The 27,849-nt window shown below is 42.6% G+C and overlaps 1 protein-coding gene across 3 annotated transcripts in view; it reads right to left on the reverse strand.

Annotated features, from left to right (window-relative positions):
* Window positions 1-27,849, reverse strand: part of ptprna (protein tyrosine phosphatase receptor type Na) — a 94,851-nt gene that overhangs the window by 51,268 nt on the left and 15,734 nt on the right. For 2 of the 3 annotated variants that reach the window (XM_061971815.1, XM_061971814.1), the window contains exons 3-13: window positions 24,936-25,046; window positions 22,050-22,158; window positions 18,836-18,974; window positions 18,531-18,756; window positions 18,342-18,461; window positions 17,426-17,554; window positions 17,305-17,339; window positions 11,868-12,076; window positions 11,301-11,387; window positions 11,089-11,168; window positions 7,011-7,075 (exon numbers count right to left, since the gene is read on the reverse strand). In XM_061971815.1, the coding sequence (XP_061827799.1) occupies window positions 7,011-7,075; window positions 11,089-11,168; window positions 11,301-11,387; window positions 11,868-12,076; window positions 17,305-17,339; window positions 17,426-17,554; window positions 18,342-18,461; window positions 18,531-18,756; window positions 18,836-18,974; window positions 22,050-22,158; window positions 24,936-25,046 (1,310 nt within the window). The remainder of the gene's footprint in view (window positions 1-7,010; window positions 7,076-11,088; window positions 11,169-11,300; window positions 11,388-11,867; window positions 12,077-17,304; window positions 17,340-17,425; window positions 17,555-18,341; window positions 18,462-18,530; window positions 18,757-18,835; window positions 18,975-22,049; window positions 22,159-24,935; window positions 25,047-27,849) is intronic. The other variant, XM_061971816.1, reaches the window with a different exon arrangement.

Genomic DNA, 27,849 nt, shown 5'->3' on the forward strand with positions numbered 1-27,849 from the left:
TATATATATATATATATATATATATATATATAAATGTATGTACTGTATGTATGTGTATATATATATATATATATATATATATATATATATATATATATATATATATATATATATGAAATACTTGACTTGGTGAATTCTAGCTGTCAATATACACCTCCCCTCTTAACCACGCCCCCGCCCACAACCACGCCCCAGTCCCACCCCCGACCACGCCCCCCACCCCCACCCCCCCACCTTCCGAAATCGGAGGTCTCAAGGTTGGCAAGTATGATTGAGAACCCCCCAAAAAAATTGTACAATATGTTTAAAAAATCTCTGAGGTGGTCAAAGCCAGACTATTTAAAGTGAAATGTGGCAAGGGACGACTGTGTATTCCTATCAGTGATGGAGCAGTAAGAGGCTAGGAATACATTTGGGGTCAAATTTGGTAGGAAGTGACTTGTCTTACAACCAGCCTTTGTTCTGCTAAGAAGAGACACAAACATGGTAACTCTCACACATTATTATTATTATTATTATTATTATTATTAGGGCCCGCATGGCCCATTGTATAAGGACTCCCAAAGGGAGTCCTTATACAATGGGCCATAAGGACCTATTTAATTTGTAAGGTTTTATTCTTTATTCTTTATTCTTCCGCCGCCACATTAAACTGTAATTTGACCCACTTAACATGCTTCAAAACTCACCATATTTGACCCACACATCAGGACCTGTGACAATGACCTTTTTTTTAAAAACCAAACCTCAAAACTCAAAATTGCGCTCTAGCGCCCCCTAGGAAAAAAAAAAACTAGACTGCCTATATCTCCCACTAGGAAGATCAGAGAGACATGAAACAAAAACCTGTATGTAGGTCTGACTTAGACCTAGTTTTCATAATTGTATATCATCGGGCAAAAATCAACAGGAAGTTGGCAATTCCCCCTTCAAGACAAAAAAGTACTAAAAACAGTCACTTTTGCCTCTTTGAGCTGTAATTTGACCCCCTTAACATGCTTCAAAACTCACCAAACTGAACACACACATCAGGACTGGCAAAAATTGCGATCTAATAAAAAAACCTAACCCCAAATCTCAAAATTGTGCTCTAGCGCAATTTTTTTAATGAAACGCACAAAAAACTGCACCTCGGATGAAAAAACTGACAAAACTGCCTGTAACTCCCACTGGGAAGGTCGGAGAGACATGAAACAAAAACCTCTATGTAGGGCTCACTTAGACCTACATTTCATAATTCGACAACCCCCAGCAAAAATCAACAGGAAGTTTGCTATTCCCCCTTCAAAACAAATTTTTTGTAAAAACCGGTCACCTTCCTTCAAAAACTATCTCCTCTGAGCGCGTTTGTCGTTTCGGCTTCAAACTAACACAGGAGAGAGATTAAACCCTTGTGTATAAAAATAGGGCCCTGCAATGAGGTGGCGACTTGTCCAGGGTGTACCCCGCCTTCCGCCCGATTGTAGCTGAGATAGGCTCCAGCGCCCCCCGCGACCCCAAAGGGAATAAGCGGTAGAAAATGGATGGATGGATGGATGTATAAAATAGCAGAACAGCGTTTTAATACCTGCTCCGGTTTTGATTTTATGACCCTTCAAAGACCCGCTGCGCTGATGCTGCTGCGCTGCTGTTTTTTTAAGATGGCTGCTTAAAAGCAGGAAGCACCAGCGTGCCCACACAATGCAGACAAGGTAGGTACACTAGACAAAAGTCTTGGGACACTTATGACTAAAAGTAGACAAAAGTATTGGGACACTTATGACTACCACCGGACAAAAGTATTGGGACACTTAGGACTACCACCGGACAAAAGTATTGGGACACTTAGGACGACAACTGGACAAAAGTATTGGGACACTTGGGACTAAAGCTTAACAAAAGTATTGGGACACTTGGGACTAAAACTTGCCAAAAGTATTGGGACACTTAGGACTACCACTGGACAAAAGTATTGGGACACTTACGCTTAAACTGGACAAAAGTATTGGGACACTTAGGACTAAATTTGACAAAAGTATTGGGACACTTACAACTACAACTGGACTAATGTATTGGGACACTTAGGACTAACACTGGACAAAAGTATTGGGACACTTAGGACTAAAACTGGACAAAAGTTTTGGGACACTTGGGACTAAAACTTGACAAAAGTATTGGGACACTTGGGACTAAAACTTGACAAAAGTTTTGGGCACTTACGACTACACCTGGACAAAAATATTGGGACACTTAGGACTAACACTTGACAAAAGTATTGGGCCACTTGGGACTAAAACTTGACAAAAGTATTAGAACTCAGAGGACTACCACTGGACAAAAGTATTGGGACGCTTACACTGGACAATAGTATTTGGACACTTACACTGGACAAAAGTATTGGGACTTTTAGGACTACAACTTGACAAAAGTATTGGGACACTTATGACTACCACCGGACAAAAGTATTGGGACACTTAGGACGACAACTGGACAAAAGTATTGGGACACTTGGGACTAAAGCTTAACAAAAGTATTGGGACACTTGGGACTAAAACTTGCCAAAAGTATTGGGACACTTAGGACTACCACTGGACAAAAGTATTGGGACACTTACACTTAAACTGGACAAAAGTATTGGGACACTTAGGACTAAATTTGACAAAAGTATTGGGACACTTACAACTACAACTGGACTAATGTATTGGGACACTTAGGACTAACACTGGACAAAAGTATTGGGACACTTAGGACTAAAACTGGACAAAAGTTTTGGGACACTTGGGACTAAAACTTGACAAAAGTATTGGGACACTTGGGACTAAAACTTGACAAAAGTTTTGGGCACTTACGACTACACCTGGACAAAAATATTGGGACACTTAGGACTAACACTTGACAAAAGTATTGGGCCACTTGGGACTAAAACTTGACAAAAGTATTGGAACTCAGAGGACTACCACTGGACAAAAGTATTGGGACGCTTACACTGGACAATAGTATTTGGACACTTACACTGGACAAAAGTATTGGGACTTTTAGGACTACAACTTGACAAAAGTATTGGGACACTTAGGACTACCACCGGACAAAAGTATTGGTACACTTAGGACGACAACTGGACAAAAGTATTGGGACACTTGGGACTAAAGCTTAACAAAAGTATTGGGACACTTGGGACTAAAACTTGCCAAAAGTATTGGGACACTTAGGACTACCACTGGACAAAAGCATTGGGACACTTACGCTTAAACTGGACAAAAGTATTGGGACACTTAGGACTAAATTTGACAAAAGTATTGGGACACTTACAACTACAACTGGACTAATGTATTGGGACACTTAGGACTAACACTGGACAAAAGTATTGAGACACTTAGGACTAAAACTGGACAAAAGTTTTGGGACACTTGGGACTAAAACTTGACAAAAGTATTGGGACACTTGGGACTAAAACTTGCCAAAAGTATTGGGACACTTAGGACTACCACTGGACAAAAGTATTGGGACACTTACGCTTAAACTGGCCAAAAGTATTGGGACACTTAGGACTAAATTTGACAAAAGTATTGGGACACTTACAACTACAACTGGACTAATGTATTGGGACACTTAGGACTAACACTGGACAAAAGTATTGGGACACTTAGGACTAAAACTGGACAAAAGTTTTGGGACACTTGGGACTAAAACTTGACAAAAGTATTGGGACACTTGGGACTAAAACTTGACAAAAGTTTTGGGCACTTACGACTACACCTGGACAAAAATATTGGGACACTTAGGACTAACACTTGACAAAAGTATTGGGCCACTTGGGACTAAAACTTGACAAAAGTATTGGAACTCAGAGGACTACCACTGGACAAAAGTATTGGGACGCTTACACTGGACAATAGTATTTGGACACTTACACTGGACAAAAGTATTGGGACTTTTAGGACTACAACTTGACAAAAGTATTGGGACACTTAGGACTAAAACTGGACAAACGTTTTGGGACACTAAGGACTAAAACTGGACAAAAGTATTGGGACACTTAGGACTACAACTTGACAAAAGTATTGGGACACTTGACTACAACTTGACATAAGTATTGGGACACTTAAGACTAAAACTGGACAAAAGTATTGGGACACTTACGACGTATTCTGGACAAAAGTATTGGGGCACTTCGCACCAAAAGTAGACTAAAGTATTGGGACACTTAAGACTACCACTGGACAAAAGTATTAGGACACTTACACTGGACAAACGTATTGGGACACTTGGGACTAAAACTTGACATAAGTATTGGGACACTTAGGACGACAACTGGACAAAAGTATTGGGACACTTGGGACTAAAGCTTAACAAAAGTATTGGGACACTTGGGACTAAAACTTGCCAAAAGTATTGGGACACTTAGGACTACCACTGGACAAAAGTATTGGGACACTTACGCTTAAACTGGCCAAAAGTATTGGGACACTTAGGACTAAATTTGACAAAAGTATTGGGACACTTACAACTACAACTGGACTAATGTATTGGGACACTTAGGACTAACACTGGACAAAAGTATTGGGACACTTAGGACTAAAACTGGACAAAAGTTTTGGGACACTTGGGACTAAAACTTGACAAAAGTATTGGGACACTTGGGACTAAAACTTGACAAAAGTTTTGGGCACTTACGACTACACCTGGACAAAAATATTGGGACACTTAGGACTAACACTTGACAAAAGTATTGGGCCACTTGGGACTAAAACTTGACAAAAGTATTGGAACTCAGAGGACTACCACTGGACAAAAGTATTGGGACGCTTACACTGGACAATAGTATTTGGACACTTAAACTGGACAAAAGTATTGGGACTTTTAGGACTACAACTTGACAAAAGTATTGGGACACTTAGGACTAAAACTGGACAAACGTTTTGGGACACTAAGGACTAAAACTGGACAAAAGTATTGGGACACTTAGGACTACAACTTGACAAAAGTATTGGGACACTTGACTACAACTTGACATAAGTATTGGGACACTTAAGACTAAAACTGGACAAAAGTATTGGGACACTTACGACGTATTCTGGACAAAAGTATTGGGGCACTTCGCACGAAAAGTAGACTAAAGTATTGGGACACTTAAGACTACCACTGGACAAAAGTATTAGGACACTTACACTGGACAAACGTATTGGGACACTTGGGACTAAAACTTGACATAAGTATTGGGATACTTAGGACGACAACTGGACAAAAGTATTGGGACACTTGGGACTAAAGCTTAACAAAAGTATTGGGACACTTGGGACTAAAACTTGCCAAAAGTATTGGGACACTTAGGACTACCACTGGACAAAAGTATTGGGACACTTACGCTTAAACTGGACAAAAGTATTGGGACACTTAGGACTAAATTTGACAAAAGTATTGGGACACTTACAACTACAACTGGACTAATGTATTGGGACACTTAGGACTAACACTGGACAAAAGTATTGGGACACTTAGGACTAAAACTGGACAAAAGTATTGGGACACTTGGGACTAAAACTTGACAAAAGTATTGGGACACTTGGGACTAAAACTTGACAAAAGTTTTGGGCACTTACGACTACACCTGGACAAAAATATTGGGACACTTAGGACTAACACTTGACAAAAGTATTGGGCCACTTGGGACTAAAACTTGACAAAAGTATTGGAACTCAGAGGACTACCACTGGACAAAAGTATTGGGACGCTTACACTGGACAATAGTATTTGGACACTTACACTGGACAAAAGTATTGGGACTTTTAGGACTACAACTTGACAAAAGTATTGGGACACTTAGGACTACCACCGGACAAAAGTATTGGTACACTTAGGACGACAACTGGACAAAAGTATTGGGACACTTGGGACTAAAGCTTAACAAAAGTATTGGGACACTTGGGACTAAAACTTGCCAAAAGTATTGGGACACTTAGGACTACCACTGGACAAAAGTATTGGGACACTTACGCTTAAACTGGACAAAAGTATTGGGACACTTAGGACTAAATTTGACAAAAGTATTGGGACACTTACGACGTATTCTGGACAAAAGTATTGGGGCACTTAGGACTAAAACTGGACAAAAGTTTTGGGACACTTGGGACTAAAACTTGACAAAAGTATTGGGACACTTGGGACTAAAACTTGACAAAAGTTTTGGGCACTTACGACTACACCTGGACAAAAATATTGGGACACTTAGGACTAACACTTGACAAAAGTATTGGGCCACTTGGGACTAAAACTTGACAAAAGTATTGGAACTCAGAGGACTACCACTGGACAAAAGTATTGGGACGCTTACACTGGACAATAGTATTTGGACACTTACACTGGACAAAAGTATTGGGACTTTTAGGACTACAACTTGACAAAAGTATTGGGACACTTAGGACTAAAACTGGACAAACGTTTTGGGACACTAAGGACTAAAACTGGACAAAAGTATTGGGACACTTAGGACTACAACTTGACAAAAGTATTGGGACACTTGACTACAACTTGACATAAGTATTGGGACACTTAAGACTAAAACTGGACAAAAGTATTGGGACACTTACGACGTATTCTGGACAAAAGTATTGGGGCACTTCGCACCAAAAGTAGACTAAAGTATTGGGACACTTAAGACTACCACTGGACAAAAGTATTAGGACACTTACACTGGACAAACGTATTGGGACACTTGGGACTAAAACTTGACATAAGTATTGGGACACTTAGGACTAGCACCTGCCAAATACGCGGGCCCGACCAATGCTGCTTGCAGCTTTAATTATTATTATTATTATTATTATTATTAACAATGTCATGAAGTACCAGCCTGGAGACAGGGGCGTATAGTTAACTTTCAGTTTCAGTAGCTACTAAAATTCATTACATTCATTAATTGACATTTCACAGGCGTGTGTTCACGGACAAGTGATGGCGTGATCTTTGTAACATGCAGAACCTTCTAGAAAAGCCATGCTAGATGCGCGTGTGTATGTGTTTATGTATGGTACCTCTCCCACGCCACTCTGAACGATCTTCAGGGTCGTCTCAGACTCCAGGAAGTTCTTTTCAGATACTGTGGTGAAGAAAGAAACAACAAGTGTGTTGCTGTTGAATCACGACACAAAATAGATGTGGGGAAACAAAACCAAAAAAATACACATTTACAGTATACAAATATATATATATATATATATATATATATATATATATATATATATATATATATATATATATATATATATATATATATATATATATATATATATATATATATATATATATATATACACACACACACAGGTAAAAGCCAGTAAATTAGAATATTTTTGAAAAACTTGATTTATTTCAGTAATTGCATTCAAAAGGTGTAACTTGTACATTATATTTATTCATTGCACACAGACTGATGCATTCAAATGTTTATTTCATTTAATTTTGATGATTTGAAGTGGCAACAAATGAAAATCCAAAATTCCGTGTGTCACAAAATTAGAATATTACTTAAGGCTAATACAAAAAAGGGATTTTTTTTTTAGAAATGTTGGCCAACTGAAAAGTATGAAAATGAAAAATATGAGCATGTACAATACTCAATGCTTGGTCGGAGCTCCTTTTGCCTCAATTACTGCGTTAATGCGGCGTGGCATGGAGTCGATGAGTTTCTGGCACTGCTCAGGTGTTATGAGAGCCCAGGTTGCTCTGATAGTGGCCTTCAACTCTTCTGCGTTTTTGGGTCTGGCATTCTGCATCTTCCTTTTCACAATACCCCACAGATTTTCTATGGGGCTAAGGTCAGGGGAGTTGGCGGGCCAATTTAGAACAGAAATACCATGGTCCGTAAACCAGGCACGGGTAGATTTTGCGCTGTGTGCAGGCGCCAAGTCCTGTTGGAACTTGAAATCTCCATCTCCATAGAGCAGGTCAGCAGCAGGAAGCATGAAGTGCTATAAAACTTGCTGATAGACGGCTGTGTTGACCCTGGATCTCAGGAAACAGAGTGGACCGACACCAGCAGATGACATGGCACCCCAAACCATCACCCAGCCACGCAAATTTTGCATTTCCTTTGGAAATCGAGGTCCCAGAGTCTGGAGGAAGACAGGAGAGGCACAGGATCCACGTTGCCTGAAGTCTAGTGTAAAGTTTCCACCATCAGTGATGGTTTGGGGTGCCATGTCATCTGCTGGTGTCGGTCCACTCTGTTTCCTGAGATCCAGGGTCAACGCAGCCGTCTACCAGCAAGTTTTAGAGCACTTCATGCTTCCTGCTGCTGACCTGCTCTATGGAGATGGAGATTTCAAGTTCCAACAGGACTTGGCGCCTGCACACAGCGCAAAATCTACCCGTGCCTGGTTTACGGACCATGGTATTTCTGTTCTAAATTGGCCCGCCAACTCCCCTGACCTTAGCCCCATAGAAAATCTGTGGGGTATTGTGAAAAGGAAGATGCAGAATGCCAGACCCAAAAACGCAGAAGAGTTGAAGGCCACTATCAGAGCAACCCGGGCTCTCATAACACCTGAGCAGTGCCAGAAACTCATCGACTCCATGCCACGCCGCATTAACGCAGTAATTGAGGCAAAAGGAGCTCCAACCAAGTATTGAGTATTGTACATGCTCATATTTTTCATTTTCATACTTTTCAGTTGGCCAACATTTCTAAAAATCCCTTTTTTGTATTAGCCTTAAGTAATATTCTAATTTTGTGACACACGGAATTTTGGATTTTCATTTGTTGCCACTTCAAATCATCAAAATTAAATGAAATAAACATTTGAATGCATCAGTCTGTGTGCAATGAATAAATATAATGTACAAGTTACACCTTTTGAATGCAATTACTGAAATAAATCAACTTTTTCAAAATATTCTAATTTACTGGCTTTTACCTGTATATACATATGCATCTCCTCCTAACTGTCAGGACGTGGACTATGGAGTGGTTGTTTTCCCGAGATGCAAGTGAACTTGGACCGGACATGGCGTGAGGATAATGACATCTTTTATTTTTACACTAACAAAAAGGAACAAACAAAAGGCGCTCACAGCGGAGGTACAAAACGTGGCTATGAAAATAAAACACTCGCACAAAGGCAGAACTATGGAAAAAAACAAAACTTGCAAACTATGGCCTGAATAAAGAGAACTTACTTGGAACGAGAAAAGGACATGAAAAAGAGCAGCATGGATATCGACAAGGGTGTGTGGAGAGTGATGTCGCCAGAAAGACAGCCTGGCAACTCGAAGCTTAAATAATAGTGACATGATTAGTGACAGCAGGTGCGTGACTCAAAATGGGAAAACGTGAGACAGGTGCGTGACATGAGGATGTGAACCAGGTGAAACTAATGGTTGCTATGGTGACAAAGCAAGGGAGTGAAACCAGCAACTAAAAAGTGTCCAAAAACCAAGCAAAACATAACTAAACAAAACATGATCACAGACATGACACTAACTATACAAATGCACATATTGCTCGTCCCCTTAAAAAGGGTGGAGGGGTCGCACTAATATACAATGAAAACTTGAACCTTACCCCTAACCTAAGTAATACATATAAAACATTTGAGGTGCTTACTATGAGGTCTGTCACACCACTGCCTCTCTACCTGGCTGTTATCTACCGCCCCCCCTGGGCCCTATTCGGACTTTATCAGCGAATTCTCAGAGTTTGTCGCAGATCTAGTGACACACGCTGACAATATAATTATAATGGGGGACTTTAATATCCATATGAATACCCTATCAGACCTGCCGTGCGTGGTGCTCCAGATTATAATTGATAGCTGTGGTCTTAGACAAATAATAAATGAACCCACGCATTGCAACGGTAATACAATAGATCTAGTCAGGGGTGTCACCACCTCCAAAGTTATGGTACTCCCGTATACTAAAGTAATGTCCGATCATTACCTTGTAAAATTCGAAGTTGTGACTCATTGTCAACAAGCTAATAATAATAATAACTGCTATAGCAGCCGCAAAATTAATGCTGCTACAACGATGACTCTTGCTGACCTACTGCCTTCGGTAATGGCACCATTCCCAAAATATGTGGGCTCTATTGATAACCTCACTAACAACTTTGACAATGCCCAGCGCGAAACCATTGATAGTATAGCACAGCTAAAGCCAAAAAGGGCCCCTAAAAGGCGCACCCCATGGTTTACAGAAGAAACTAGAGCTCATAAATTATCATGTAGAAAGCTGGAACACAAACGGCGCGCGGCTAAACTAGAGGTTTTCCATCAAGCATGGAGTGATATTTTAATCACTCAAGCATGCTTACCTTAGCTAAAGCTAAATATTACTCAAATCTCATCCACCGCAACAAAAACGATCCTAAATATTTGTTCAGTACAGTAGCATTGCCAACCCAACAAGGGACTCCTCCCAATAGCTCCACCCACTCGGCAGATGACCTTATGAATTTCTTTAATAAGAAAATTGAAGTCATTAGAAAGGAGATTAAAGCTACAACTGGGTTCTATTAACACAGATACGACTGTATATACGACGGATATTGCCCTCCAACATAGTCTCTCTCTTTTTGATGAAATAACATTAGAGGAATTATTACGGCGTGTAAGTGGGATAAAACAATCAACATGTTTACTTGACCCACTTCCTGGGAAACTTATCAAGGACCATCAGTGCTAAATATTATAAACTTATGTTTGATTGATGCTGTATAATGACTATGATCATGTGTATCTAGTGTATGTATCAAAGAATAGTAATGGAAGTGTAGATAGATAGATAGATAGATGGATAGATGGATAGATAGATAGATAGATAGATAGATAGATAGATAGATAGATAGATAGATAGATAGATAGATAGATAGATAGATAGATAGATAGATAGATAGATAGTACTTTATTGATTCCATCAGGAGAGTTCCCTCAGGAAAATTAAAATATATTAAAATCCCCCATTATAATTATATTGTCGGCGTATTTATGTGTACTTATTTCTATGATTTAAGTGTTCTTCCAATGTGACATTGAGTGCACTTGTTATGTTTATTTCTTGACACAGGACAAGATATTGTAGTGAAAAGGTTTCATTCGATGTTTGTCTCACCTGCTTTTGCAGCCACCTGTGCAGCGCTCACGTTGTGTGGGTTCTGGCGGAGGCGGAAGGTCAGCGCAGGTCCCACCACGCTAGTGACACAGGGGCGGTGAGGACAGCAGTCATGTGGGTGTGGTCATGATGATGATGATGCTCCCTTATGTTGATGAAGCTGCTGCTTGTCAGTTATGTGGGTGTGGTCATGATGATGATGATGATGCTACCTTATGTTGATGAAGCTGCTGCTTGTCAGGTGGATCTTCTCAGCCAGGAGCTCCAACAGTTTCACGCCATCGTACCAACTCAGAGGACTGCCAGGGAAAACATCTTTTTACAGACTGGTAGATGACCACAATGTAGTCCACCTTTGATGCTAGATGACCACAATGTAGTCCACCTTTGATGCTAGATGACCACAATGTAGTCCACCTTTGATACTAGATGACCACAATGTAGTCCACCTTTGATACTAGATGACCACAATGTAGTCCACCTTTGATGCTAGATGACCACAATGTAGTCCACCTTTGATACTAGATGACCACAATGTAGTCCACCTTTGAAGCTAGATGACCACAATGTAGTCCACCTTTGATGCTAGATGACCACAATGTAGTCCACCTTTGATACTAGATGACCACAATGTAGCCCAACTTTGATACTAGATGACCACAATGTAGTCCACCTTTGATACAAGGTGACCACAATGTAGTCCACCTTTGATACTAGATGACCACAATGTAGTCCACAGACATCTTTGATTTTTCCAACAAGTCCTCTCTGGTCCTGACCTCTGGTTGGTGACGATGTAGCCATACTCCTCCTTGGCTCCTGGTCCATCAAGACCTGCTGCTTCCTGTGGGGCTCCTAGTCCGGAAGGAGACTGTGAGGGTGGGGGTCTAGAAGGTGTAGTTCCAGGTTCCAGGGGCTGAGGGGTGTCAGGAACCTTGAGAACAGGAGCAGGTTTCTCCACCTTCCTGGGAACGTTTAGCAGCTGCATCTACTCAAGAGAATCACAGGACACGTGTCAGCTGTGACACCTTCTATGGCCAGTCACGTCATTTCCAGTGGCCTGTCACATCATTTATGTGGCCTGTCACATCATTTATGTGACCTGTATCATAATTTATGTGGCCTGTCACATCATTTATTTGGCCTGTTACATCATTTAAGTGGCCTGTCACATCATTTCAAGTGGCTTGTCACATAATTTATGTGGCCTGTCACATCATTTACGTGGCCTGTCACATTCTTTATGTGGCTTGTCACATCATTTATGTGGCCTGTCACATCATTTATGTGGCCTGTCACATCATTTAAGTGGCCTGTCACAACATTATGTAACCTGTCACATCATTTATGTGGCCTGTCACAACATTATGTAACCTGTCACATAATTTATGTGACCTGTCACATCATTTATGTGGCCTGTCACATTCTTTATGTGGCTTGTCACATCATTTATGTGGCCTGTCACATCATTTATGTGGCCTGTCACATCATTTAAGTGGCCTGTCACAACATTATGTAACCTGTCACATCATTTATGTGGCCTGTCACAACATTATGTAACCTGTCACATAATTTATGTGACCTGTCACATCATTTATGTGGCCTGTCACATCATTTAAGTGGCCTGTCACATCATTTAAGTGGCCTGTCACATCATTTAAGTGGCCTGTCACATCATTTAACTGGCCTGTCACATCATATATGTGGCCTGTCACATCATTTAAGTGGCCTGTCACATCATTTAAGTGGCCTGTCACATCATTTAAGTGGCCTGTCACGTCATTTATGTGGCCTGTCACGTCAATTATGTGGCCTGTCACGTCAATTATGTGGCCTGTCACGTCATTTATGTGACCTGTCACATTATTTATGTGGCCTGTCACATCATTTATTTGGCCTGTTACATCATTTAGGTGGCCTGTCACATCATTTCAAGTGGCTTGTCACATAATTTATGTGGCCTGTCACATCATTTACGTGGCCTGTCACATTCTTTATGTGGCTTGTCACATCATTTATGTGGCCTGTCACATCATTTATGTGGCCTGTCACATCATTTAAGTGGCCTGTCACAACATTATGTAACCTGTCACATCATTTATGTGGCCTGTCACAACATTATGTAACCTGTCACATAATTTATGTGACCTGTCACATCATTTATGTGGCCTGTCACATCATTTAAGTGGCCTGTCACATCATTTAAGTGGCCTGTCACATCATTTAAGTGGCCTGTCACATCATTTAAGTGGCCTGTCACATCATATATGTGGCCTGTCACATCATTTAAGTGGCCTGTCACATCATTTAAGTGGCCTGTCACATCATTTAAGTGGCCTGTCACGTCATTTATGTGGCCTGTCACGTCAATTATGTGGCCTGTCACGTCAATTATGTGGCCTGTCACGTCATTTATGTGACCTGTCACATTATTTAAGTGGCCTGTCACATCATTTATTTGGCCTGTCACATCATTTCAAGTGGCTTGTCACATAATTTATGTGGCCTGTCACATCATTTACGTGGCCTGTCACATTCTTTATGTGGCTTGTCACATCATTTATGTGGCCTGTCACATCATTTATGTGGCCTGTCACATCATTTAAGTGGCCTGTCACAACATTATGTAACCTGTCACATCATTTATGTGGCCTGTCACAACATTATGTAACCTGTCACATAATTTATGTGACCTGTCACGTCATTTATGTGGCCTGTCACATCATTTAAGTGGCCTGTCACATCATTTAAGTGGCCTGTCACATCATTTAAGTGGCCTGTCACATCATTTAAGTGGCCTGTCACATCATAAATGTGGCCTGTCACATCATTTATGTGGCCTGTCACATCATTTATGTGGCCTGTAACATCATTATTTATGTGGCCTGTAACTTCATTTATGTGGTCTGTCACGTCATTTCCAGTGGCCTGTAACATCCTTTATGTGGCCTGTCACATCATTTATGTGGCCTGTCACATCATTTAAGTGGCCTGTCACAACATTATGTAACCTGTCACGTCATTTATGTGGCCTGTCACGTCATTTATGTGACCTGTCACGTCATTTATGTGGCCTGTCACCTTATATACGTGGCCTGTTACATCATATATGTGGCCTGTCACATCATTTATGTGGCTTGTCACATCATTTATGTGGCCTGTCAAATCATTTATTTGGCCTGTTACATCATTTAAGTGGCCTGTCACATCATTTCAAGTGGCTTGTCACATCATTTATGTGGCCTGTCACATCATTTATGTGGCCTGTCACATCCTTTATGTGGCTTGTCACATCATTTACGTGGCCTGTCACATCATTTATGTGGCCTGTCAGATAATTTTAACTGCCCTGTCACATCATTTAAGTGGCCTGTCACAACATTATGTAACCTGTCACATCATTTATGTGGCCTGTCACAACATTATGTAACCTGTCACATCATTTATGTGACCTGTCACGTCATTTACGTGGCCTGTCACATCATTTATGTGGCCTGTCACCTTATATGTGGCCTGTTACATCATATATGTGGCCTGTCACATCATTTACGTGGCTTGTCACATCATTTACGTGGCCTGTCACATCATTTATTTGGCCTGCCACATAATTTAAGTAGCCTGTCACATCATTTCAAGTAGACTGTCACATCCTTTATGTGGCTTGTCACATCATTTACGTGGCCTGTCACATGATTTATGTGGCCTGTCACATCATTTAAGTGGCCTGTCACATCATTTAAGTGGCCTGTCACAACATTATGTAACCTGTCACATCATTTATGTGGCCTGTCACATCATTTATGTGACCTGTCACGTCATTTATGTGGCCTGTCACCTTATATATGTGGCCTGTTAAATCATATATGTGGCCTGTTACATCATTTGTGTGGCTTGTCACATCATTTATGTGGCCTGTCAAATCATTTATTTGGCCTGTTACATCATTTAAGTGGCCTGTCACATCATTTCAAGTGGCTTGTCACATCATTTACGTGGCCTGTCACATTATTTACGTGGCTTGTCACATCCTTTATGCGGCTTGTTACATCATTTATGTGGCCTGTCACATCATTTATGTGACCTGTCACATCATTTATGTGGCCTGTCACATCATATATGTGGCCTGTCACATCATATATGTGGCCTGTCACATCATTTAAGTGGCCTGTCACATCATTTAAGTGGCCTGTCACAACATTATGTAACCTGTCACATCAATTATGTGGCCTGTCACGTCATTTATGTGACCTGTCACGTCATTTATGTGGCCTGTCACATCATTTAAGTGGCCTGTCACATCATTTAAGTGGCCTGTCACATCATTTAAGTGGCCTGTCACATCATTTATGTGACCTGTCACATCATTTACGTGGCCTGTCACATCATATGTGGCCTGTCAGATCATTTTTGTGGCCTGTCACGTCAATGATGTGGCCTGTCATGTCATTTATGTGACCTGTCACATCATTTATGTGGCCTGTCACATCATTTAAGTGGCCTGTCACATCATTTAAGTGGCCTGTCACATCATTTAGTGGCCTGTCACGTCAATTATGTGGCCTGTCACGTCATTTATGTGACCTGTCACATTATTTATGTGGCCTGTCACATCATATATGTGGCCTGTTACATCATATATGTGGCCTGTCACATAATTTTAGTGGCCTGTCACATCATTTAAGTGGCCTGTCACATCATTTAAGTAGCCTGTCACAACATTATGTAACCTGTCACGTCATTTAAGTGGCCTGTCATGTCATTTATGTGACCTGTCACATCATTTATGTGGCCTGTCACCTTATATATACGTGGCCTGTTACATCATATATGTGGCCTGTCACATCATTTATGTGGCTTGTCACATCATTTATGTGGCCTGTCACATCATTTAGTGGCCTGTCACGTCAATTATGTGGCCTGTCACGTCAATTATGTGGCCTGTCACATCCTTTATGTGGCTTGTCACATCATTTATGTCGCCTGTCACATCCTTTATGTGGCCTGTCACATCATTTAAGTGGCCTGTCACATCATTTAAGTGGCCTGTCACAACATTATGTAACCTGTCACGTCCTTTATGTGGCCTGTCACGTCATTTATGTGACCTGTCACGTCATTTACTTGCCCTGTCACCTTATATAGGTGGCCTGTTAAATCATATATGTGGCCTGTCACATCATTTATGTGGCTTGTCACATCATTTACGTGGCCTGTCAAATCATTTATTTGGCCTGTTACATCATATATGTGGCCTGTCACATCATTTATGTGGCTTGTCACATCATTTATGTGGCCTGTCAAATCATTTATTTGGCCTGTTACATCATTTAAGTGGCCTGTCACATCATTTCAAGTGGCTTGTCACATCATTTATGTGGCCTGTCAGATCATTTATGTCGCCTGTCACATCATTTATGTGGCCTGTCACATCATTTAAGTGGCCTGTCACATCATTTCAAGTGGACTGTCACATCCTTTATGTGGCTTGTCACATCATTTATGTGGCCTGTCACATCATTTCAAGTGGCCTGTCACATCCTTTATGTGGCCTCATTTCACGTGGTTCTGCCACATCCTTTTATGTGTTCTTGCCACATCATTTTATGTGTTTATGCCACATCATTTTACGTGGTTCCGCCACATCATTTAAAGGGACCGCCACTTCAATAATGTGGCTCGTCATGAAAATTACCTTGGCCTGCCACATCATTTAAGTAGCCCGCCACTTCATTTTACCGTGGTCCTGCCACATTCATTTTACGTGGTTCTTCTCCATCACATTATGTGGTTCCGCCACATCATTTAAATGAACCGCCACTTCAATAACGAGGCTGGTTACAACATTTATGGTGGCCCGCCACGTCGTAATATTATGTAAACAAGCAACAAGCATTTTTCATTGTGGAGGGGGCGTGGTCCACTGGTCACTTGCGGGCAGGGCAGGTGCTGGAACAAGTTATCTAATCAAAGTCTCTTTATTAGCAGCGTTGGTGACCACAGGAAGGGGCTAAAAAAAGCCAGAGGGAAGACGGAAGGCGGGAGAGAGAGAAGGAGAAAGACTTTTGGACTTTGGAAAATAAAACCTTGGTCAACGTTTGTCGGTCCTGAGAAGAACCCTAAGACAGAGACTGTCACATTCATGTCCTGCTATGAAAGATAAATCCTTCAACATCAGTTGACTTAAGAGTAGGAAGATCCACCTTCCAGGTGACTCACCTCCTTGAGCGTGACCAGGTCCTTCTCATTGGGACCTGCAGAGAGACACACATCATCCGTTAACTGGCATGTCATGTCCTGAGTCCACACCTTCACTACTCTGGTGGTGATGAAACCCTACCTGGAGTCTTGTCCTGGGCCTGCAGGAGCTGCAGTATCAGGGCGAGTTTGTAAAGTTGCCCTTGACTCAGTTCTTTGGGGTCCACTCCGTACCTCTGAAGGACGCCCGACATCCTCTGCAGCAAACCACCTGACACGGGAATCACAAGTTACCTTTTTACACTTACTGGTCTGTATCCAGCGCTATACTTACAGCGTAAACACTTTGTAGGGCTCAACAAAAGAAAAGTCTGGCAAAGACTACTTCCTGGCCAGGGCAACACACTATACACATCATGCCAAGTCTAGTGTAGAACACAGCACAGTACTTGTATCTATACACTCCTAGTGTTGATATCGTGCACAGATTGACACTCCTAGTGTTGATATCGTGCACAGATTGACACTCCTAGTGTTGATATCGTTAACAGATTCACACTCCTAGTGTTGCTATTGTGCACAGATTGACACTCCTAGTGTTGATATCGTTAACAGATTCACACTCCTAGTGTTGATATCGTGCACAGATTGACACTCCTAGTGTTGATATCGTGCACGGATTCACACTCCTAGTGTTGATATCGTTAACAGATTCACACTCCTAGTGTTGATATTGTGCACAGATTGACACTCCTAGTGTTGATATCGTTAACAGATTCACACTCCTAGTGTTGATATCGTGCACAGATTGACACTCCTAGTGTTGATATCGTTAACAGATTCACACTCCTAGTGTTGATATCGTGCACGGATTCACACTCCTAGTGTTGATATCGTTAACAGATTCACACTCCTATCGTGAAAGTGTCATTAGCGCTCTCAATAACTGAAACAGTTACAGTTCATGCCTGTCATCGGTGTCGGTATCGGCCCATCCCACTCATGGATAATGGTAATCGGCAGCATAAAACTGGGATCTACAGGAGATGTTTCCTCACCAGACTGAGAAACCTTCTTGTCTTGTTGTCTGTCCACAGTACCGAGTCTCTCCTCCAGGGCGTAATCCTCGCCGTAGTCCACTGGTATCGCCATGTGCAGGTCGTCGTAGTAAGGCAGACCTGTGAGGATGTCAGGCGATATCGTCACGTCGACACGTATCGTCACACTTGCTGTTGTGCATCCCTCACCCGGGGGAGCCATGGGGGCGGAGCCACGATGGCGGTACGAGGGCGGCGCAGAAGACAAATAGAGCGACAACGCCTCCTGAAGCATCTGCCTGTCTCGCCCTCTCTGATTGGCTGGCGACCAGGAGGGGGCGGGGCGGGCGTAGCTCTCGGCTTCATCCTGAAGTCTGTGCTGGGAGTGGAAGCACGTCTGGTCTTTACAAGGAGACGATCTGCTCCCAAGTGCTACCTATAAACTCAGCAACTTACTGCGTCATCAGGCAGGATTAAAACTAACCCGGACTTTCTTCTCTTCAGGGCGTACTTACCTGGTGGTAGTTGTACGGGTGGATGGAGGCTGGCTGCAGGTGTAGTGGAGAGCGAGGGGGTTCCACAATCATGTAGTCCACATAGTTGGCGGCAGGAGGACCGGACCCGGACTTGGAGACCTGGTGCTGGTGCTGGGGTCTGCACACGCCATGTAAGGACAAGCGGTGGCAGATCAAGTCAAAAAGGTTTGTGCTGCAAACATTTCTGGTTGAACTATTCTAGTTCATTGTCCCATTTAAAGCAGCAGTTCCATTGGCAGCAAAACAGGCCCAGTGAAACGACCGGGTCGCATAGTGATGCGGGTGTGGTTCTCCCAAGGATGCAGACGGCTTCGGACACAGCTTGCAGGTGGGAAAATAATTTATTGAAAATATAAATCGTACGGGGAACGAACAAAAGACGTGCAGGCAAAATGGCATAGCGTGAAAAGCTAGCGGGAATCTAAGTTGTCGTTATCAGTTGTATGGGAACAAACTGAAATGAAGTGACAGATCGTCACAGGACCCCCCCCTCAAGGAACAGATTCCAGATGTTCCCTGGAAACAAGAACGGAAATAAGTCCAAAAATTAAGGGAGGGCGGAGGGAGGATATGGCGGAGGGTCGCCAGGCCAAGTGTCCCCGCAGCCAGCGAGGGAGAGTCAGGTGGCGGCGACGCGTTGAACGCCGCTGCCACTGGCGAGGTGGACGACCACGGAACGGCCACATTAGTGGCCGACAAGGAGGAGGTCGCGCAGCTGGCGGCGACGAGGATGACAGCGTCGTCGGTGGATCCTCTGCCGACGATGAAGATGGCGGCACCGTGCAGAGTCCCGCCGGTGACGCGGAAGACCTCCGCGCCGTGCGAAGGCGTGCAAGAGATGATGTCATCGTGGGCGGAGTCGTCGACAATGATGACACTGAAGATGGCGGCGCCATGCAAAAGCCCGCCGGAGATGTGGTCGTGGGTGGATCCGCTGCCGACCAGGAAGATGGCGGTGTCGTGCGGAGTCCCACCGGTGACGCGGAAGATGTCCGCGCAGTGCGAAGGCGCGCCAGAGACGATGAAGGTGGCGGCGCCGTGGAAAGAGACGATGATGTCTCCGTGGGAGGAGACGATGGCGGGGATGACAGCGGCGTGTGCTTGGCTGCACTGCTGCTGGTAGTAGCCCCCCCTCCACTAGGCGGATGCCAGACGCCGTCCACCACTGGGAGAAGGAGTTCTGGGTCGGAAGGAAGGGGGCCAGGAGGAGGGATAAAGATACGTCCCTCGCCGAGTCCCAGCAGGAGGCCAGGAAGGACATCACGGTGGGCTCCACCGGAGCCTTCGCCGGACTGGCAGGATGAGCGGGTGCTGGAAGGGATAGCAGCCGTGGTGCAGCTGCTGGAAGCTGCCTTGGAGCAGGAACAGGTGCCGGGGCACTCAGCCGGTGTTGGTCGTCGTGGCGCCGCGACCGGCGTGCGACGCGGGGCTGCGACTGGCGTGCGACGCGGTGTGGGAACCGGTGGTCGACGCGCTGGCACAGGGGATTGCCGTGGAGCCGGGACAGGATGCACAGCAGGCGACGGGGAAGATGGCGGCCGTGGCCGCGCCGGTCGGAGATCCGGAACCGGCGGCCGAGCCGGGAAGAGCGAAGGCGGCGGTGGCCTAGCCGGTCGGAGAGCCGGAGCCGGCGGCCGAGCCGGGAGGAGCGAAGGCGGCGGTGGCCTCGCCGGTCGGAGAGCCGGAACCGGCGGTCGAGGCGGAGAGGGAAGGTCCGAGCCTGCTGTGGGCTGGGACCGCACAAACCTGGCTTTTAAGTCCTCCAAAAATTGTGCGGTCCAGAAGGTCGGCTGTGCATCGCCGACAGGGGTTCTCGCAAGGACACAATCTTCTGGCTCGACGATACTGTGAGGAACTCGCATGGCTGCCGTTTGTGTGACCCCAAGATGCAAGAACCAGGATGAGGATGAGCAGGTAAGATGATTTTAATAATAAAACAACAGAGAAATGTAGCAGTCTTGCCTACAACAGTTCCAAACATAGTCTATCGTCGAGCACTGAGGAGTGCTCGAGTGAAAACATAAATAGGCATATGCTGATTGGCAGCAGGTGTGGACCGGCTGCCAATCACCGGCAGGTGAGGAGAAAACAGTGCTCAGCGGAACCAACAGGAAATATAACAAAATAAGAGCACTGACAGGAAGTAAATACAAAAACATGGAAACAAACCGAAATGAAGTGACAGATCGTCACACCCAGAACATAATACTACCACCACCATGCTTGACGGTAGGCATGGTGTTCCTGGGATTAAAGGCCTCACCTTTTCTCCTCCAAACATATTGGGGTCACAACTTACTGCAGGGTTCGTTCCCCCAGGATGCAGACGGACCACTCTGGACAAGGCGTGCGGGTAGGAACATGATTTAATCCTCAAAACACGTATCAAAAACAGAAAACAAGTAGAAGATCGCACGTGAAGCTAAGGTACAAACTAGCACCGGAAGCATAAATTAGAAGCCAAGAAACATCAACGTAGCCTGTTACATATAGCAAACAAGGAACCCAGGACGAGTGTGTTAGTGCCGACCACTGACCAGAGGCAGGTGAACCCAATTAATCCCCATGGAAACTAAAACAAACCCAGAGGTGCACAAACAGGAACTAAGGGAGTCCAAAACTAACAGAAAATAACAAAACATGATCCGGGCCACGGATCATGACACATTTTTGTTTCATCTGACATCACATGGACAAAGATAAGACCTTCTGGAGGGAAGTTCTGTGGTCAGATGAAACAAAAATGGAGCTGTTACCCAGCAATATGTTTGGAGGAGAAAAGGTGAGGCCTTTAATCCCAGGAACACCACTCCTACCGTCAAGCATGGTGGTGGTAGTATTATGCTCTGGGCCTGTTTTGCTGCCGATGGAACTGCTGCTCTAAATGGGACAATGAAAAAGGAGGATTAGCTCCAAATTGTTCAGGACAAGCTAAAATCATCAGCCCGGAGGTTGGGTCTTGGGCGCAGTTGGGTGTTCCAACAGGACAATGACATCAAAAGTGGTAAAAGAATGGCTAAATCAGGCTAGAATGAAGGTTTTAGAATGGCCTTCCCAAAGTCCTGACTTAAAGGTGTGGACAATGCTGAAGAAACAAGTCCATGTCAGAAAAGCAACACATTTAGCTGAAGGTTGGATGGTTGACAGGTTGGATGGTGTGCACTGGGAGTCTTAGGACTTGGACAGAACTTACAGAGCAGACTGTGAAGAGGAGTTTGGTTTGTTTGACTGGACGACGTGTGGAACTCTCTTCAGTTCCTTGGACAAAATGTACTGCGTGATGTCGTCCTGCCAGGAAAGACCTGCAGGGACAGACAGGTAGGAAGTCAGCCATGCTTCCTTACAGGTGACCCATGAGGATTTAGAACACTTCTTAACGTCTTAACCCTGGAGGTTGTGGTCCAGTATGTAATACACTTCCCCACCATGGGCGGCAGTAATGACAACCTCAAACAAACAGAAGAAGTCTGGAGCTGAAGTCAGGGAGAAGTTTCTGAAGCGCAAAAATGATGACTAAAGTGGTGGAGCTTTATTTTCAGTTACACTTTAATTTCATCCATCCATCCATCCATCTTCTTCCGCTTATCCGAGGTCGGGTCGCGGGGGCAGCAGCCTAAGCAGGGAAGCCCAGACTTCCCTCTCCCCAGCCACTTCGTCCAGCTCCTCCCGGGGGATCCCGAGGCGTTCCCAGGCCAGCCGGGAGACATAGTCTTCCCAACGTGTCCTGGGTCTTCCTCGTGGCCTCCTACCGGTCGGACATGCCCTAAACACCTCCTTAGGGAGGCGCTCGGGTGGCATCCTGACCAGATGCCCGAACCACCTCATCTGGCTCCTCTCCATGTGGAGGAGCAGCGGCTTTACTTTGAGCTCCTCCCGGATGGCAGAGCTTCTCACCCTATCTCTAAGGGAGAGCCCCGCCACCCGGCGGAGGAAACTCATTTCGGCCGCTTGTACCAGCGATCTTGTCCTTTCGGTCATAACCCAAAGCTCATGACCATAGGTGAGGATGGGAACGTAGATCGACCGGTAAATTGAGAGCTTTGCCTTCCGGCTCAGCTCCTTCTTCACCACAACGGATCGATACAGCGTCCGCATTACTGAAGACGCCGCACCGATCCGCCTGTCGATCTCACCATCCACTCTTCCCTCACTCGTGAACAAGACTCCGATGTACTTGAACTCCTCCACTTGGGGCAAGATCTCCTCCCCAACCCGGAGATAGCACTCCACCCTTTTCCGGGCGAGAACCATGGACTCGGACTTGGAGGTGCTGATTCTCATCCCAGTCGCTTCACACTCAGCTGCGAACCGATCCAGTGAGAGCTGAAGATCCTGGCCAGATGAAGCTATCAGGACCAAATCATCTGCAAAAAGCAGAGACCTAATCCTGCAGCCACCAAACCGGATCCCCTCAACGCCTTGACTGCGCCTAGAAATTCTGTCCATAAACGTTATGAACAGAATCGGTGACAAAGGGCAGCCTTGGCGGAGTCCAACCCTCACCGGAAACGTGTCCGACTTACTGCCGGCAATGCGGACCAAGCTCTGACACTGATCATTAATTTAATTTAATTAATTTAATTTAATTTCATGTTATGGATAATTTATTTAAGGAACATATATTATTATTTAGTTAGTTAGTTAGTTAGAATGGATGGAGAACAAACCCACGGACAACATCCCTGGCCAGGCCCTCAGGGTGTGTTCATCAGAGCTGGCTGACATATACAACTTGTCACTAGCACAAGCTGTTGTGCCCACCTGCTTCAAGACCACCACCATCGTGCCCCTGCCAAAGAAAAACACTGAGACCTGTCTGAATGACTATCGCCCTGTTGCACTCACCCCCAATAGTGGTGAAGTGCTTCGAGAGGATAGTCATGTCACACATCAAGAAGACCATCCCAGACACACTGGACCCTCTACAGTTTGCCTACCGGCAGAACCGGTCCACTGAGGATGCAGTCAACACCGTCATCCACACCACCCTCACCCACTTAGAGGGCAAGGACACCTATGCCAGGCTATTATTCATCGACTACAGCTCTGTTTTTAACACGGTCATCCCACAAAAACTCACTGCTAAACTCCTCACTGTTGGTCTGACACCGGCTCCCCGTCTCTCACAAACCGGCCCCAGTCAGTCAGAATCGGCAACCAGACATCAGGCACAAAGGTTCTAAGCATAGGGACCCCCCAAGGCTGCGTGCTGAGCCCCCTATTGTACACACGACTGTGTGGCCTCCCAGAACAACACCAGTACCATCAAGTTTGCAGATGATACTACGGTCGTCGGACTGATCACCGGGGGAGCTGAGGCAGCGTACAGAAGGGAGGTAGCGGAACTGGTGGCCTGTTGTCAGGATAATAATCTCTCCTTGAACACAGACAAGACCAAGGAGATGATTATTGACCCACGGAGAAGGAGTGCACAGTACACACCTCTGTACATAGGGGGGGACAAAGGTGGACAGGGTGAAAACCTTTAAGTTCCTCGGGACCCACATCAGCGAGGACCTCACCTGGGATCACAACACCCAACAAACAATAAAGAAAGCCCAGCAGCGACTGTACTTCCTAGGAAGGCTGAGAAAATTTGGCATGCCACCCAAAATTCTCAGCAACTTCTATAGAAGTACGGTTGAGAGTGTCCTCACCAGCTCAATCGCGGTCTGGTATGGAAACTGCACTGCTAAGGACAGGAAGGTGAGTGATTAAAACTGCTCAGTACATATCAGGAGCAGCCTTCCCCTCACTACAGGACATGTACTCTACCAGGGCCACCAGGAGAGCACACGACATCATAAAGGACAGTACACAGTCTCTTCAGCCTCCTACCATCAGGCAGACGATACAGGAGCCTGAAATCCAGGACTACGAGACTGACAAACAGTTTCTACCCACAGGCCATCAGGCTTGTGAATGCTAACTTGTGAATGCTAACTTGTGAATGCTAGCTCCCGCCCGTTTTACTTTTGTCTTTTTGAACAAAAGACAGCTACCATGACCAGGATAACACTCACAATTAGAAGTTTTAATGTGGTGATCATTACTATCATTCAGTGTTTTTATCACCAACCTTGGAGCATGAGCTGTTTGAGGACTTCCTGCATCCTCTTCAGTACAGGAACTGTCACCTGGTACTGGACCCGGTCCTGCTTGGAACTCCGACACTGACCAAACAGCCCGTCTGGTGAGCACACACATTTGTCAAATACAGCATTGCCGTGTGCACGCTGTATGGAAACATGCAGTGGTACTTTTCTCCTGCATGACTCATAGCCCCGCCCACACCTTTCTCCTGCATGACTCATAGCTCCGCCCACACCTTTCATCCTGATTGCTTCGCAGCAGCCCTTTCGCTTTTTTTCTTGCTGCTGCAATCACCATGGCAACAACAACCAATACCACACCATTAAGAACATTAAATACTATATACAATGACAAAAATGGATTTAAAAAAAATACAACATTAAAATCAATAAATACACAATTAAAAAAAGACACAATTAGGAAAAATAAAAAGGTACACAATTAAAAAAAATTAATAAAATCAAATAATACTCAAAATAGAACATTATTTTTTTATTACAATTATATTTATTATTACAAAAATATGCACTAAAAAATACAAAATTTTAAAATTACACAATAAAAAAATACAAATTAAAAAAACAAAACACACAAATGAAAAATAGACAATTAAAACATAAAAAAAATAAAAATACACAATTAAAGAATACACAAAATATAAAATTCACAATTAAAAACTGTGCAATAAAAAATACAAAATTGAAAAAATACACAATCAAAAAATACAAATTAAAAAAACAAAACACACAATTAAGAAAAATAGAAAATAAAAAAATACACAATTAAAAAATAGAAAACAAAAAATACACATTTAAAAAATACACAATCAAAAAATACACAAAATATAAAATGCACAATTAATAAAATATGCAATTAAGAGTACAAAATTGAAAAAATACACAATCCAAAAAATACAAATTAAAAAAAAACAAGACACACAATTAAGAAAAATACAAAATTTTAAAAATACACAATTAAAAAAATGGACAATTAAAAATGCACAATTAAAAAAAATACACAATCAAAAAATACCCAAAATATAAAATACACAATTAAAAACAGATGCAGTTAAAAATACAAAATTAAAAGAATACACAATCAGGCAAATTAAAAAAAAACAAGACACACGATTAAGAAAAATACAAAATTAAAAAAATACACAAATAAAAAATAGACAATAAAAAATAGACAATTAAAAAGATACACAATTTTAAAAATACACAATTAAAAATTACACAAAATATAAAATGCACAATTAAAAAAATATGCAGTTAAAAATACAAAATTGAAAAAATACACAATCAAAAAAAACAAATAAAAAAAAACAAGAGACACAATTAAAAAAAATACAAAAAAAAATACACAATTAAAAAATGGACAATTAAAAATACACAATTAAAAAAATACACGATCCAAAAATACCCAAAATAGAAAATACACAATTAAAAATACAACATTGAAAGAATACACAATCAAAAAAATACAAATTAAAAAAATACACAATAAAAAAAAGACAATAAAAAATAGACAATTAAAAGGTACACAATTTAAAAAATACACGATTAAACTATATGCAAAATATGAAATACACAATAAAAAATAGACAATGAAAAAAATTAACAATAAAAAATAGACAATTAAAAAGGCACACAATTAAAAAAGTAAAAAATTTACATTTGAAAATACACAAGAAATAGACAATTAAAAAACACACGATCAAAAAATCGACAATTAAAAAATACACAATTGAAAAAAATACATAAATAAAATAATACAATATGAAAAAAATACACAATTAAAAAAAACAAGAAAATATTTCAAATAAAGAAAATAGACAATGGAATAAAATTTACACAGTAGTGGTGTAGCAAAGATACACAGTAGTGGTGTGGCATAGATACACAGTAGTGGTGTGTATCTATGTTATGTTACATGTCAATGATACAGATGTGAGTGGGACTAAAGCCAGAGGAGGTTTTGCTGCACTGATGAGTCACTGCAGTCTTCCAGTGCGCACACACACACACACACACACACACACACACACACACACACACACACACACACACACACACACACACACACACGCACACACACAATTGTTACTTTGTTAAATGAACCTGATTTTGGTTAGCCAGTAATTTCACTTTCAAGTGCGAAACAAACAGACGCTCGCTGCTTTTTGTCCGAGGCAAGCAGAGAAGGATCCTGAAGAAAGATCCTACAGGTGGTGAGTTATCACCTGCTACCTGCTGCTTGTTTGAGCACACTCCTTCAGTCACACGCAGGATTCTCACAGGAATGAGGCCAAAACACAACCTTACCTGGTGTAAATATACAAATGAATAATACAGTTTCTCGCTACGTCGCGCTTCACCACATCATGATTTGTTCTTTATAGTTCATTTAGTGAATACAAAAACAGTAAATACACAATTAAAAGAATACACAATAATAAATACACAATTAAAAAATATATATATAAAAAAAAAACACACAGTTAAATTAACAAAATACACATTTAAAAAGTAGACAATAAAAAATACAGTATTAAAAAGGTACACAGTTTAAAAAATATATGATTAAAAAATACACAAGTAAAAAAATAAACAATAAAAATATACAATTAAAAAGGTACACGAAAAGGTACACGATTAAAAAAAACACACAATTAAAAAATACACTAAATATAAAAGACACAATAAAAATACGCAATTAAAAAATACATAATGAAAAAATAGACAATTAAAAATAGACGATTAAAAAAAAATACACAATTAAAACGTAGACCATAAAAAATACACAATAAAAAAATTACAATTAAAAAACACACAATTAAGAAAAATACAAAATTAAGAAATACACAATTAAAAATAGACAATAACAAATACACAATTAAA

Source organism: Nerophis lumbriciformis, linkage group LG13 (genome assembly GCF_033978685.3).
Source record: "Nerophis lumbriciformis linkage group LG13, RoL_Nlum_v2.1, whole genome shotgun sequence".
NCBI classification, from domain to species: Eukaryota; Metazoa; Chordata; class Actinopteri; order Syngnathiformes; family Syngnathidae; genus Nerophis; species Nerophis lumbriciformis.